This window comes from Lissotriton helveticus, chromosome 2_1 (assembly GCF_964261635.1).
Source record: "Lissotriton helveticus chromosome 2_1, aLisHel1.1, whole genome shotgun sequence".
NCBI classification, from domain to species: Eukaryota; Metazoa; Chordata; class Amphibia; order Caudata; family Salamandridae; genus Lissotriton; species Lissotriton helveticus.
In genome coordinates, this window is record NC_136059.1 from 950,476,978 (window position 1) to 950,491,724 (window position 14,747).

The following is a 14,747-nucleotide window of genomic DNA, read 5'->3' on the forward strand; positions in this document are numbered from 1 at the left end:
AATAACATAGAGCTGCATAGGATAAAATAGGAAAAGACAACTGCCGGCAAGATTTACAAAAATAACACACCCTTTGTCTAATAACTTGCTGGCTCAAAGCAACCCTTCAGTTGGACATGTGGTGCACATCTAAATCTCCAGCTTTATGGAGTCAACAAGAAAGAAAAACAGCTCCTAGGATTACCCCATAACCTTATGTTGACAAGACATACTTTGCTACTCCACTAGGAAATGAACCTTGACTCTAATGATGCTGCTACTAGTGTCACTGTGGCCAAACCAGCCCATGTCTTTAGAATAGGATGGCTGTCATAGGAGAAACAGAATTCTGCTTCCAAGTGACAGTAGAAAAAAGGAGCAGTGACTGTGAATGGAGGATGCGTTGTTCACGGTTGAGGAGAGTGGAAGTGAAATAAACCTACATACTGATCCTCTAAACTATACATCCGTCTCTACTCCAGTGTGCCACAGAACTCACATGGAAACTCTGCTAGTACGTATCCATTAAAGCAGCCTGCTCCTGTCCTGGGAAAGGTAACCAGGGCCCCAGCTAATCTCTCCTCACTCACTTCCCAAGAATGGATCGGGGAGACTAGAAATGTTTTCATCTAGTCTTAAATTCTGTTAGTTTCTTGGTCACAGCTCGACAGCCAAACCATATTAGACAGCCACGCTCTATGTCGGTACAGTAATGAATGGCAGTGTCTTTGGACGCTGACCATGGCTCTATACAGTGCAACAGGCAGCCATCTCCTCTGTTTGCTGGTGATGGAGAAAACATCTGGTATCATATAATATGGCTTTTCTGGAGGAGGTGTCTACGGTACAGTAACTGATGCCAGTCAGAGTCTTCAATATCATTGACCAGTAAGGCTCTGGATTAGAGCAGGACCAAGCTACCTTTCGAGGATAATACCCTTCCAGAGCACATTGGCAACAATCGGAACTGCCAAGTAGAAGCTTGCTTCACTATTGTGGTCCAATACCACTGCTGGAGGATCTTGAATGAATTAAACCTCATCCTGCCTTCACGTAGGCTCTTGATGGTGACTCCGAGAGCATGGCCCAGCCTTCCTTTGGCACCATGGCTTTTCCAAGCATTTGGAGAGTTTATTGCATATGAAAACTTTATAAAGTCTTGACAGTACTTCCTTGTGGTTTCCCCATCCTCCATAGGTAATCCAGGATTGGGGAAGCCGGAAATTTCAGTGAGACTGAATGAAATGATTATGTTTCCAGATCCATTTGGCCATTCTCTTCCGTCACAGGAGAGGAATGGCTTAGCGGGCCCTCAATGTGAGGAGTTGGACAACAGTGTCGATTTTCAAGAACCTTTTATTCATATTAAGCAGGAGCAAACTAAAACAAAAATAATGTATATTTCCACATACTTTCACAATGTTACGCATTTGGTTCCAGGCACGATCCAATTGGGGATATTTCTAATTCTCTCAAGTCTAGATCTCCCTAGATGACATCCTAAAGTTCAATAAATCTTACTAAATATAAAGTTGGTAACTCTTCAACAGGTGTTTCAAGTTTAGTGCTCCTTTATCAGATGGCTTGAATACCTGTAGTAGATCCCTTCATTGGAAGTGTCAATGTGAGGGCCAGTCTGTGGTTGGGTGATGATACACTGTCTCTGTAAGTAGCTGTGGTTCCCAGTTTTTAACTCTTTTCACAGTGTTTAGGTATTTCCTAGGCAGCACTTGCTTCAAGACATGTTGTGCTCAGGATATGGATTTTAAGTTCTGCCCTTTTCCCGCCCATGTTATCAATTGGGTCTTGTGACATTCTTGTGCAAATGCTTTTTTTCTTTTGTTAGTTTGCTTAGTAGTCCCTCCTTTTCTACTCTTGTAACCTCCCATAAGGAATGCCCCTCCTACATGTCCCCCTACTCTATTTGTTTCATTTACAATGTCAGAGCACTATTTTCTTAAGTTCTCGACCGCACTTCCCCGACCCTAATGGTATTTTTTAATGTATTTTGTTTCTTTTGGTGCAACAAGGCATGCTGCACTTTATGTTGAAGTATGGTGGCCCCACCTTTCTTTGGTTCTGTACGGCGCAGCTCGCCCACTCCATTTTTAGGTCTCGCCTGTCGATGCGCATGCGCATCGAGCTTGCGAGACTATGGGGGCTTAACCACTCTTTACCTAACTTGCAAGGAATCATGGCGATTCCTTGCAGTGCCCGTGACTTTTAAGCTTAATGCGCATGCGCTTAAAAGCGCGTGCACATGCCCCCAGCCGCCTGCCTGCCCCTGCTGCTTTCACACCCTCTCGCCGTCTGTTCCCCCTGCTGCGTCATCAAAGGCTTTCACGGCCGGCCGGCCGTGCTTTCAGTTTCACTGCCGGCCGGCCGTGTAAAGTGCACTTCAAAGGCCGCGCATTTTCATGAATTCCCTTTGTAGTGCTTGCAAAGATATTTTTCTGGGTTGCGCTTTGCATACATTTTAACTTGTAACCCTTTTTGAGTCTGCGTAATGTCCGCGCATTTACATGAATTCCCTTTGTAGTGCTTTCAAAGATGCTTTTCCGTGTTGCGCTTTGCATACATTTTAACTCGTAACTCTGTTCGAGTCTCAGTAATGTCCGCACATTTACATGAATTTCCTTTGTAGTGCTTGCAAAGATATTTTTCCGGGTTGCGCTTTGCATACATTTTAACTTGTAAACCTTTTCGAGTCTTGGTAATGTCCGCGCATTTACATGAATTCCCTTTGTAGGGCTTTCAAAGATGCTTTTCCGTGTTGCGCTTTGCATACATTTTAACTCGTAACTCTGTTCGAGTCTCAGTAATGTCCGCACATTTACATGAATTTCCTTTGTAGTGCTTGCAAAGATATTTTTCCGGGTTGCGCTTTGCATACATTTTAACTTGTAAACCTTTTCGAGTCTCAGTAATGTCCGCGCATTTACATGAAATCCCTTTGTAGTGCTTTTAAAGTTTTTTTTCCGTGTTGCGCATTGACATATATTTCCTTTCTCGCGCGTTTAGATACATTGTAATTTTAGCGCGTTTACATGTATTAAATTTGTTGATCGATTACATGTGTTTCACCATGTTGCCCATTGATAGATACTTACTTTCTCTCGCGTTTACATTAATTTAAACTCATAACCCGGTTCGAGTCTCTGTAATGTCGCTAAACCTCCTGTGATTCTGCAACTTGCCCCCCTCCCACAGGCATCTGAAGCTTCACCAGCGTGCGCTCGGCCTCACTTCTCCTCCCCCCTAATTACATCCCTGCTCCTGATGTTTCACTTTCATGAGGCAGTGCTTCAAAGGGATCCACTCCCCCGCCCCCTGCTTCACACTTCAAAGGAATGCTTACACACTTTTGTGCCTCGCTGCGCTCCTCTTTCGTGGGCTCTCTTCCTCTCACGCTTTTCTTCTCCCCTCGTGCTTTTCTTCACCACCATCAGAGCCTCTCATGTGAGAGTAAACTTACATGTGTAACTTATTCACAATCGTAAGTGACTTTTGTGACTCGTCCTGGTAGTATGTTTATATACAAAGATGCTATTGTGCTCATTTACATGTCTGTAAGCGGGGCAGCTTTGCCAGCAAACACCACGTAATCTGATATGTGAATCTGACTTCACTTTTGCAGTTCTCATCCGGCCATTGTTGTTACGTGTTATTTGTTTTGTGTTCAGGAACTTTATGTGTAAATGTCAACACATGTCGATTTGGTTAAAAGCACGGGGGCAGCATGCCAGCCGCTTTGGGAGGCGTGCGGTATATTTCCTTTGATCAACACGCCGCTCGTCATCTTTTACCATGGTGGGCATGCTTTTTTTTTCATCAGCACAGCTCTTGCCAGCTGCCCCGCCGGGCCTCCCTTCCTTATCCCGTCTCGTCTCTCCGGCCTACAGCTGCTCATCGGCACCGAGGACTCCGCTGTGTGAAGCCACTCCCTTTTGTGCGGGTTTGTTTGTAGTGTATTATTTTTTTTGTCTGTTGGCTGCAAAGCTATGAGAGCTGCTCGCGAGACAGCCTCGTGTTTCATGGAAGGCTTTGTGATACAAGCTAGGGGAAAATGCGATATTAAAACCAGATTAATTTTATCATAACGAGAGAAGTAATGTTTGTGGCTCCAATAATGTGTGTGGCTCTGTGGCAAATCTCTGCTTTGTAGATGTGTGCTGTGTCTGGGACACCTACGCCTGGTTTGTGCCCTTCTGCCCTCTGTTAGACTTGTTTTTCCCTTGTTTTTCTGCCACTCAGCACCACCACAGCATCACTCAGCACCACCACAGCACCACCCAGCATCACCACAACATCACTCAGCAGCACCACTCAGCACCACCACAGCACCACCACAGCACCACTCAGCACCACCACATTATCACTCAACACCACCACATTATCACTCAGCACCACCACATTATCACTCAGCACCACCACAGCACCACTCAGCACCACCACAGCACCACTCTGCACCACCACAGCATCATTCAGCACCACCACAGCACCACTCAGCACCATCACATTATCACTCATCACCAACACATTATCACTCAGCACCACCACAGCACCACTCAGCACCACCACAGCATCACTCAGCACCACCACAGCATCACTCAGCACACCACAGCACCACCTAGCACCACCACAGCACCAGCAAGCACCACCACAGCACAACTCAGCACCACCACAGCATCACAACAGCACCACTCAGCGCAACCACCGCATCACTCAACGCAACCACAGCATCACTCAGCATCACTCAGCGCAACCACAACATCACTGGTTCAAATATGTTCTCTCAATGTTTCAAGCTTTATTACAAATGTCACAAAAAGATGTTAATATTTCACTTCTGTTCTTGGATTTTCGTCACAATAAAATACACAACATAATCTTCACAAAAGTTATTTACAAAAGTTTAAGCTATTGCCATTATAAATTACAATCACTTTTATTTAAGTATTAATTATTTAAAAAAATTAAAAGCCATTGTTATTTGTAATATCAATACATCTAAGTCACGTAAATACTAAACATGTTGCATTACAAATGCTATAGGTGTCACATTTGCGAAAGTTATAACTATTGGCATTGTAAATGACAAAGCTATTAATTTAGATATTTTCAAAAACAGCACATAAATAAAAAAATTGTCATTTACAAGACTAATAGCTCAAACTTTCCTAATGCGAGACCTATTGCATTTCCAATGCTTGTTTAAACAAATACCTTAAACAAATACCTGAAATCATATTTTAACTCTCAGCACGGCACCCTTTTTACAAATGCCACACTTTGGGCCAGATTCATCAAACAAAAATCCGCTCGCAAAGGGCCAGATTCTGAGAATCTGGCCCTTTGCGAGCAGTATTTTTGCATTTGGGATGCATCATCCCAAATGCAAAAATCGCAATTCTAGAAATCGCTAAATTGCGATTATTTGCATTTAAGGAATCTCAATTTGAGATTCCTTAAATGCAGTGCATGAAAGTGTTTAAAATTGCGAATTCGCAAACAGGGCACGCAAATTACCATGAAGTATAACTTCGTGGTCATTTGCAAAAACTTTGAAAAATGCACTAAAGTGCATTTTTCAAAGTTCCATGTTGCGTACACACATGCCCTAAGGGCATGTGTGTGCGCAACATATGTGCACATACCAATTTCAGGGGTGCAACAGGGTGTCCTTTGGACACCCCTGCACACTTGAAATCGCAATCTCAATTTGCGAATCGCTAATTGCGATTCGCAAACTGAGATTGTCTTCCTATGGGCCTCTAGGCCCATAGGAATGAATGGGGAGGTAATCCTTAATTGCGACTCGCAATTTGCGAGTCGCAATTAAGGAATTCTAAGAAATCGCTATTTTTTAAGTGATTTCTTGATGCATTCCATTTTGCAATTCCTTAATAGCGAATCTGTATTTTTCGCTATTAAGGAATTGCAAATTGGTTTGTTGATGCATCTGGGGGTTTATCTTTTACTTGGAGCTTTGGCTCTGCATCTTCCTGTGGGTTGCCCTCCTTCCTGACACGGGAAAAAAAACCCTGCCTATTCTACACTCCTCCCTCCCTGCTGTCTGCTTATAGAGACCACGCCTTAAACTTCAGCCGGCTGCTTTGCTTGGAATACATTTTCCACGGCCACCATTTCCGATTATTTCTGTTGCTGCAGCGTGGCATGTTTGCACAAACGTATCTAATGGTATTTTTAATGTATTTACTTTCTGTTGTTGCAGTTCGGCATGCCACGCTTTATCCTGAAATTTGACGCTAGCACCTTTCTTTTGGAGAACGTACCATTGACAGCGTCAATAGCTCCACTAATCAGTTTTCCCCACTGCTGGTATTGTTTTATAATTGCATTTTGTGCCGCTGAGCACGAGCTCTCACAGGGTGCAGTAGCTTATGTGGCCAAAAGAGGTCCCAAGGGACACCAAGCGATATCACCTGTGGTACTGCAACCTTTCACTGCTTCGTGCACAGTAAAAAAAAAAAAATGCTGCACCCACAATAATGTGCAGCAAAGCTAAATACTGATAAGATCCCAAAGGTGAGATTTTTTGCATTGCAAATACGTGTTTTGAGGAGTAATCTTGTTTGGGACTATGACACACCTGGATCTATAGTCTGACTATTGAAAGGTCATGGTGGTCTGTTGCTTGCTACGTTCGTGAAGTTCTCTTTAATTTCCTCTCATGCCTAGGTGGTCTCTGCCATGCCTTTCACCTTGGTTTTTCGATTCTGTATGCCATTTAGACCAGCCCAGGTCCTGAGGAGACCTCCAAAAAGCCAGAGGATGAAACGCGTTGATGATTATGGGACACATTGAAGTGGACTACTTCTTTCTTTAGAATGTTATGGAAGGGCAAATGAACTGACTGATCAAGCCCTTCCATGCTTGACCTTAGTATACATTGGGAGTAAATTAAAAACAAAAAACGTTTTATCAGGCGTACAAAGAAAATAATCTCGACTGTTGTCCTGTTAGGGTGCTTCAAATATTAGAGTGTTTTGTGAGAATATTGTAGTTGTCATTTTTTAAATTTCTGCTCATTTGTTTTTCAATCACTATCGGTGTTGGGGTGCGTGTAAGGACTATTAACTTTGATACCAACATAGTACATCGTTTGATTGATGGGGGGCATTTCTAGTTCAGTATTTTTCTTCATTTTATATGAACTGCTTTGTTGCCGTCTGACATTTCCCCAAACATGTCCCAGCCTGAAAGAATATTTTTTTTAAATAGCAAGGAGGCGTCCTCCTTTTTTAAAATTTGTATAAAGTATATGCACCTATGCAGAAATGTGGCCACAGCTGACCTCCACATCATGACTATGCACCTTTAAGCTAGGACCAGGGCAAGGTCTAGCAATCAGCTGCTTGATTTCTTTTTTTCTCTGTGAATAGAGGCATTACACCAGCTTTACCATGCAGCAACAGAGGCGCCTTCAGGCAGCATTGTATTCTGCCTCAACATGGCAGTCGATTGTTGGATGAGGTTGTCTTTCATGGTCCAAGGTGATCTGGCCTGGTATAGGTGGGCTATGGCCAGTGTATCACATGTCAGATCTCTTTGAAGTTTGGTTCCTAGAACCATGTCATGCATCTGCTAATTGTGAGAGCTTCTATGCTAGGTAGTAGAATAACATATGAAGCAGTTTTAGCAGAGGTGTGGCGCCGCGGCCAGGGCGACTGACGCTGGAATCTGGGGATCAGGGTTCGATCCCCGGCTCCGGCGGCAGGTTAGCCCAGCACCATGCGACTCTGGGCAATAGCTTGCTTAATCTTCCCGACGGCCCCCAGCGCCTAGAGACCCTAACGGGTGATTGTGCGCTATACAAATGTGGATTATTATTAATGTGGATTATTAGTTTTAGGCCACCACGACGCCTGTCTGCTTTTGGCTTTACATCCCCTCAAACAAAAGAAAGTATATTTCAGTTTTTTGATGTAGGCACAGTTGCTGTATAATAAAGGATAGTATGCAAAATATATCACTACAACATGGTAATAAACCATGCTAATGGTTTGGAACCTCCACAATAGGGAATATTGTAAATGTGATTGATGCAATCATTGACTGATTGCAATAATACTGCTTGTGGCATAAATACCTCGCACACCAACAATGTTCCTGTAATATTAACAATAGGTGCAATCAACCCAAGCTTGGCCATGCTGCACAAGTCACCACATTCAGTTTCTTATTGCAAGACCAAAAAGACTATATTTTACAAATTGTTTGGGATTAACTTAATTTTCTCATTACAAAGCATTCACAATCTTTTATTTTAATCAATTTCATTGAAGCATAATATATTACTTCAGTCCTCCTTAAATATCATTCTAAAACAAACATGTTGTTGGTCCAAAATAGGGATCTATATTTTTTCTTCCATTGCTTATTTTCTTTCTCCGTACATGTTGTTATGTTTTACGTATTTCCGAGTTTTTTGTCACAATCTGACAAAGAGAATCAGTATCCTCTTATCAATAACCGTTCTCAAATTCTGTCTTTAGTACACCTTCATGGTTAAATTCCACATGTTGTCGACCAACAACACGTGAAGCTTAACCATGAAGGCCTACTAAAGCCAGAATTTGAGACTTCTTATTGCCAAGAGCATACTTCTATTCTTTTTCAGTGTGTGATAAAAAAAATGGGAATGAAGTAAAAAAAATGATAACCAATAAGAAAAAACTTGATAATAAATGTGTTATTTGACTAAAGGGAAGAATTTAATAAACAAGGAGGAGCTATTACTTTGATTTCATTTTCCCTGAAGAAGCAGTGATGTGAATGGGACGAAACGTTGTTGGTGGTGGATATGTTTTGAAAATATTGTTTATGCAATGGAAGAAGGAATAAAGCTCTTGATATTTGGACAATTGTTGTACTTGTTTGGAATGGAGTCATTTTAGTCTTACAAAATGGGGCCTGGTATGTCCTCAACTATGCATTTGAGTCCCTAATTGATGAGGATACTCAGCTATTTAAATTTAGCGGCAATCACTGAAAATGGAATCCATAACAGACACCCGAGTGGTGACTATTGACATGAGCCGATACTCACTTTTGCCCTACTTAACTTTATTGTTCGAAAAGATGGAGAAGTCTATGATTAGGGAATGATGCTACAGCAGTGAGGAAACTAGATTTGCGAGTGTGAGCAGCATGTTATCTGTCTGTGTATGCTACCTATGAGTGCTTTCTAACCTAATGATACTTCACAAATCAATTGATCTCTCTTTCCCTAGACAACAGAGGATGAACCCACTGAGAAGGATGCCCTCATTCCTGGACGTAACATTGTTGCGGCTGGATATGCACTTTATGGTAGTGCTACACTTGTTGCCCTTTCCACTGGGCAAGGAGTAGATTGCTTCATGCTGGATCCGGTATGTACAAGGGATATATTTCTGTTTAAATTTATTACGGAAAGTAGAGCCTGCAAACTCTTTAATACTCAGTGCGATTACACAGCCTTTATGACCAGAATCTTACAAACGTAGCCAAAGACACACTAGTCACCTACCTGTATCACAGAGACCTAACAGCCTCACTGAGCTCACTAATGAGAGCTATCAGTGGTCTGCAAACACAAAGGCAGCTCTCAGTACCCTGAAGCTGGGGCTGAAATCAGCCTTTACAACATGGCTCGAACCACTCTGTGCCTGTACAATGCAGTCCGAACCATGAATGCATCTTTACAAAGCATTCCTTTACCATGCAAGTCATTACAATGACTTGCCTTAGGGAAAGCATGGTTGGACTGATGTTGGAGTGTGAGTCCAACACTTTCCCTACTTGGGCGCAGACTGGATTTGGAATAGCAAATTATAATATTCCAAAATGCAGCGCTTCCATAACGCAAGTCATTGTGATGACTTGCGTGGTAAAGGAATGCGTTGTAAAGATGCATTTGTGGTTCGGAGCACGTTGTAAATTCTTGCGTGGTAAATGCATGCATGGTTCAAATGTACACTACAAGGCCAAACAACTCAAATGATCTTCCAACTTAATACTGAAATATACAATGAAGAGAAATGAACTTGACTCGCAAATATATTAATGTGTGGAAGCGCAGAATTTTAGATTTCATGAAGCTGAGTTCTTGTCCGCGGAGTGCCGTTGGGTGGGTGGTGGCATTGTTTTGGTGTGGGTGTGCTCCAGAATTCTGTTTCTTATTAGTGGTCCTGATCTGCTCATTAACAATACTTATAGAATTATTGTGAAATATTAGCAAAACAAAAGCAAAAGATGCAGACAATATTATAGGAGGTACTCAGTAAGGAAGCAGTAGCAGGCTGCAGATATTGGCTATAGGAGGTCTTTTTCATGTCTCCATGCGTTTCTTAAAGACGTTTCCATTTTCCCAACCTGGCTGCTATCACGACATTGTCTGGATAATCACAATCTTCATCTCCCGAACATCATCAGATCTGCAGTCCAATCCCTATTGGACAGAAGCAGCACTTTGCTACCTGGTTTTATTGGGAGTTCTCTTGCTGCACTAACACCTGTGATAGATACACTGTGCTCCTTGCACTGTCATTGGTCGAGGGGAAGCTGCTCTTCGACTTTTCAGAGTAGACTATGTATGTGATACTGATAGAGCTCAAACCTAGCCAAGGTAACTCGCCTCTAGACAAAGCCAAAGGTAGAGGATTGTGAATGCATTCAGGGTGGAGGATGAGCCCCGGAACAGAACAGAGCATCTTCGCTGTATGCAGCATGTGATTAAAATATAAACTACAATTCTTCTGAATTTTGTTATAATTTTGAGATCCACAGGCTCTCGGCGAGTTTATCTTGGTGGATAAAGATGTGAAAATAAAGAAGAAAGGGAAGATCTACAGCCTGAACGAGGGCTATGCCAAGTACTTTGACCCTTCCATCACAGAATATTTAAACAGCAAAAAGTTCCCTGAGGTAAGGAAGACGATAGCTAAGCATCGGTGAACTGAACTCTAAAGTACATGCTAACATTCATCCTCATCTCTGCATGCCTGGGTCTAAGTTACTCCATCCCTGAGGAAACTGTCTAAATTTATTTTTGTACTTTACTCCCAGTGCTTCTCCGAGCATTATTTTATTTCCAGATCTGTACCCTTTCGAGTGTACTTATAGTTTGCTTGAGGGGTGTTTTTTTTTTAAATCAGCAAAAACGTGTGTGCCCCAGACTAAGAGAAATCTCTGAAGAAATAGGTGGCTTTGAAGAAGACCTTCCAAACCCCCATTTGAACTGATTCTAGGGTGGTCACCTTGGTTATAGATGTACTTTCCCCGCACTCTTTCTGAATAATTCCAGGAAACAGATAATGCCTGGTAGGAATGAAAAAAGAAAGCTGGGACAGGAACACTTGCACAGTCAATTGTGCCCAAGTGAGTTACTTTATACTTTAAACTTACATTATTTAAAAAAAATCTGATTGGCAATCGTTCTATAAATTTAAACTGAGCCCCATAACTCTTTACCCAAATACAGATGTTCCTGTTCACCATAATCACACGAGGAGCTTTATACTCAAAGGTTGGGAGAAAAAAAATAGGAGAAAACTTGCTAGTTTTACAACTGCTAATGGATCCGAGTTTGCAAGCACTAAAAGTCAGACTTAATGCACACGTTTCTGGGAGTGTAGGGGTTCTAATGAATATGATACGGGGAGCAGCATGGGCGTCAATTAAAGGTAGGCCTGGGTAGGAACTGCCCCAACCGCCTGGACGTGTGGTACCCTGGCAGTGACCTTGCTACACTTGGTCCCAGTGGTGAGGAACACAGCAGTGGAAATAGAAAACAAATAGTCCACTAAGAGACCTGTTCACTTTCTGTCGCTTTCAATCCTTAAAACTACCTTAATAATGACTTTTTTTTTATATAGTACACTTCTGTACCAAGCTCTATAAATAACAAACGTTACTAGTGCTCATTTTTTTTATCCAATTCACTAACTTTCTGATGAATGAGTTTGTCTTTCTGGTATTCGAACTTGTGATCACTACATTTGTCAGAGGTGATACCGCATTTTCCCTGGCTCCCCAGCATCAAATGGGCTTGCCAAGAGGCTAAAGGTAGGACAAGTTAGCTTCTCGGTGATTCCTGAGGACTCTAAAGGTGCATGATGTCACTTCCGGTGACTCCGGCGTATTGGTGAATCAAGTATCCGTGTAAGGTAAGTGATTAGAAACCCCTAACAAAAGTTGCTTGCATATGGTACGCCTTTTTTGTGATTGTGAAAGGATCTGCCAGTTCTTATGACCTTGGCAACTATGGCTGTATTTGCCTTCCTGTTAAAACGGAGTTGATTTGTTTTACTTGCTGTCTGGAGCTAGGATTATGCTCCAGCGGGTTTCTGTGCACTTTGGAACGCTGCAAACACAACAGTGACTCAGCATCTTTCTTGGAAGGAATTAATGGAAGTCGGGGCCGCCCCGAAAACACAATGTGACTTGTGCGAGGTTGTTTACAGTTCTGAATATATGGTTCTGCTGGATAACCTTCAATGACCTGGCAGTTTGTGCAAAAACACCCACCGGGCAGGGACTGGTATCCCTAGACAAAACGAAAAATAGAATTGTTTATAAAAACTCGTAAACTTGCCACATTTGTTTGAGCAGTGGACTTTACACCTAGGCTGGGGGAGAACACTTGGTCAGCTGACCCAGGAGGCAGAAACATGTGGTTTTGAAACACTGAGGGCCATTAGTTTCTTATCTTATCCGTGGTTGTTCCCTCAAGGAATGGGTCTGAGACCCTTGTATTTTGATGCTTATGGTTCGCAGAACTACAAAGGAAACTCGGGGTGCACGATTCGCCTCTTGTTATTACACTGCCCATTTTCAGTAACTTCCAGCAGAACATTAGCATTATCAGCTCAGAGAAACTTCATCCCTTTTATACACTGAGAGGCACTAGTAGAAGCGGTGATCTTAGTCAGCTGGAACTCAAATGAACTGAGTTCCACCAATCTTATTTCTTTTTCCTTTGCATAACATTGCCACAGTTTTGATGCTTGTTTTGCAGTTAAGACAAAAGTGGTGAAAATAGGAAACCTATGACAGCACAGTGCTTGGCTTACACCCACCCATTGATGGACTAGGCCACAGCTTTCCAAACTTTTCATGTTGGTGACACACCTTTTAGACAATCCTCATCTTCTGACACGGTAATGCGAGCGTAGCGTGCAAGCCTGAACCACCTAAGGGGGCTTTGGGGGCGGGAAGCGGGAAGCGGGGGGAGGGGTTTCACCCCCGAGAAAATATTGACAAAATAGTGGGCAAATGGTGCATTTTGAAGCAAATTTGAGAAAGCAGGAAGGTTAATAAAGCAATTGTGAATCAGTTCTAACAAAGATAGTGACTGGCAAAACTGGGTGTAAGCAACTTAGGTTTGTGCCTGAAACATAAAATATATGAGACTAAGGAGTTAGGTCCTACGGGGAGTAGGCTGGACCCTTTTTAAACAGAAAAAATACACAAAATGCCCACACCACAATCGTTTTCCAATACTTGTTTTCAGAACAAAACCAAAAGAGTTAATTTTAGTTTGTCCGGGTACCTTTATTTATACCCCTACGATTTTTCAATTCTTATTATAGACTCTTTTTATCAAATTTGTGAATGAAAAAGACACATATATACATTCAATACTATTTACAACACATATACATATTACATGACATTACTATTAATGGGAAAATAAATATGACATAAACATCCTACGTACAAAACAAACAATACATCTCAATGTGTTTGTGCTTAAATGAATTAATGTACAACAATCAATATTCAGAAGAATAGCTTTCAGACAAAGTCAGGGAAGGAGACTATTTCACTAAAGGGTGACCTCATTTGTACCCAGCAAGCACTGGTTTACTCAATCAAATGAGAGTATTCGCTCCTTAGATTTTGCCGACGCGTTTCGAATCCAAGTAAACAAGTATTTGGATTCTCATCAGGGCTCTGTCATTTATCTGTAATAGGTGTAAACAACAATAAAGTTTTGTTTATTGATTGATTTAACCCTCTCTTGTCACCCAACAAACTCCCCACACTGAGTGGTTCTGCATATCTACCTGTGTGATTTGGGACAACTGAGTAATCTTTGCAATCAGATACGTCAAATGGCTGCTTGATTGTATCAATTGTTCCTACAGACAAAAGATTTTTATTCTAAACATGCTGGACATTATTTTTGACGTTATTATACTGATCAAGGTGTCCTCACGGACTGACAGGGATGGTCGTACCTTATTTCTATGGAGAGTATGACAATGGATTCAAGGCAGATTGTATCATTCCTTACGTGCTCTATCTTAGTTTCTTTTCCTTTATCCCAGCATCTCATGCCTCGGGCTGACGGTTAAAGGTAAGGGACAGGTTTAGTCTACATCGCAGGACATCACTAATGAGTAACCCCCCCCGAAACAACGGCAAGTACCTGCTGATCGTGGCAAGCTCGCTGGTCGTGCTGTTCGACCGCTTCTCCTCCGAGACCCACTATGACCTCCGGTCACGTTTTTTTGCCGATTCCTGATGCATAAACACACTCGCATTAGAGGTCTCTACATGCATCACTTTCAAATTATTACCGGGGGAGGGGGAAACATTACCTCTTTCTTCCGCCACCAGCCACCACTTTCCGGATTGTGTCCGCAGTAGCGGCCATCTTGGAATCTTCCATTATGTATTTCAGTATGGCCACAGGAATCCTGGTACTTGTGGTTTCTCTGCCTAGCCTGAAACCCATTGGATACTCCCCTGCATCT

At 42.2% G+C, this 14,747-nt stretch overlaps 1 protein-coding gene across 2 annotated transcripts in view; it reads left to right on the forward strand.

Annotated features, from left to right (window-relative positions):
• The window catches only part of LOC144819553 (fructose-1,6-bisphosphatase isozyme 2), a 415,645-nt gene that overhangs the window by 94,535 nt on the left and 306,363 nt on the right, over nucleotides 1–14,747 (forward strand). For both annotated transcript variants that reach the window (XM_078677393.1, XM_078677392.1), the window contains exons 4-5: nucleotides 9,237–9,377; nucleotides 10,774–10,911. In XM_078677393.1, the coding sequence (XP_078533519.1) occupies nucleotides 9,237–9,377; nucleotides 10,774–10,911 (279 nt within the window). The remainder of the gene's footprint in view (nucleotides 1–9,236; nucleotides 9,378–10,773; nucleotides 10,912–14,747) is intronic.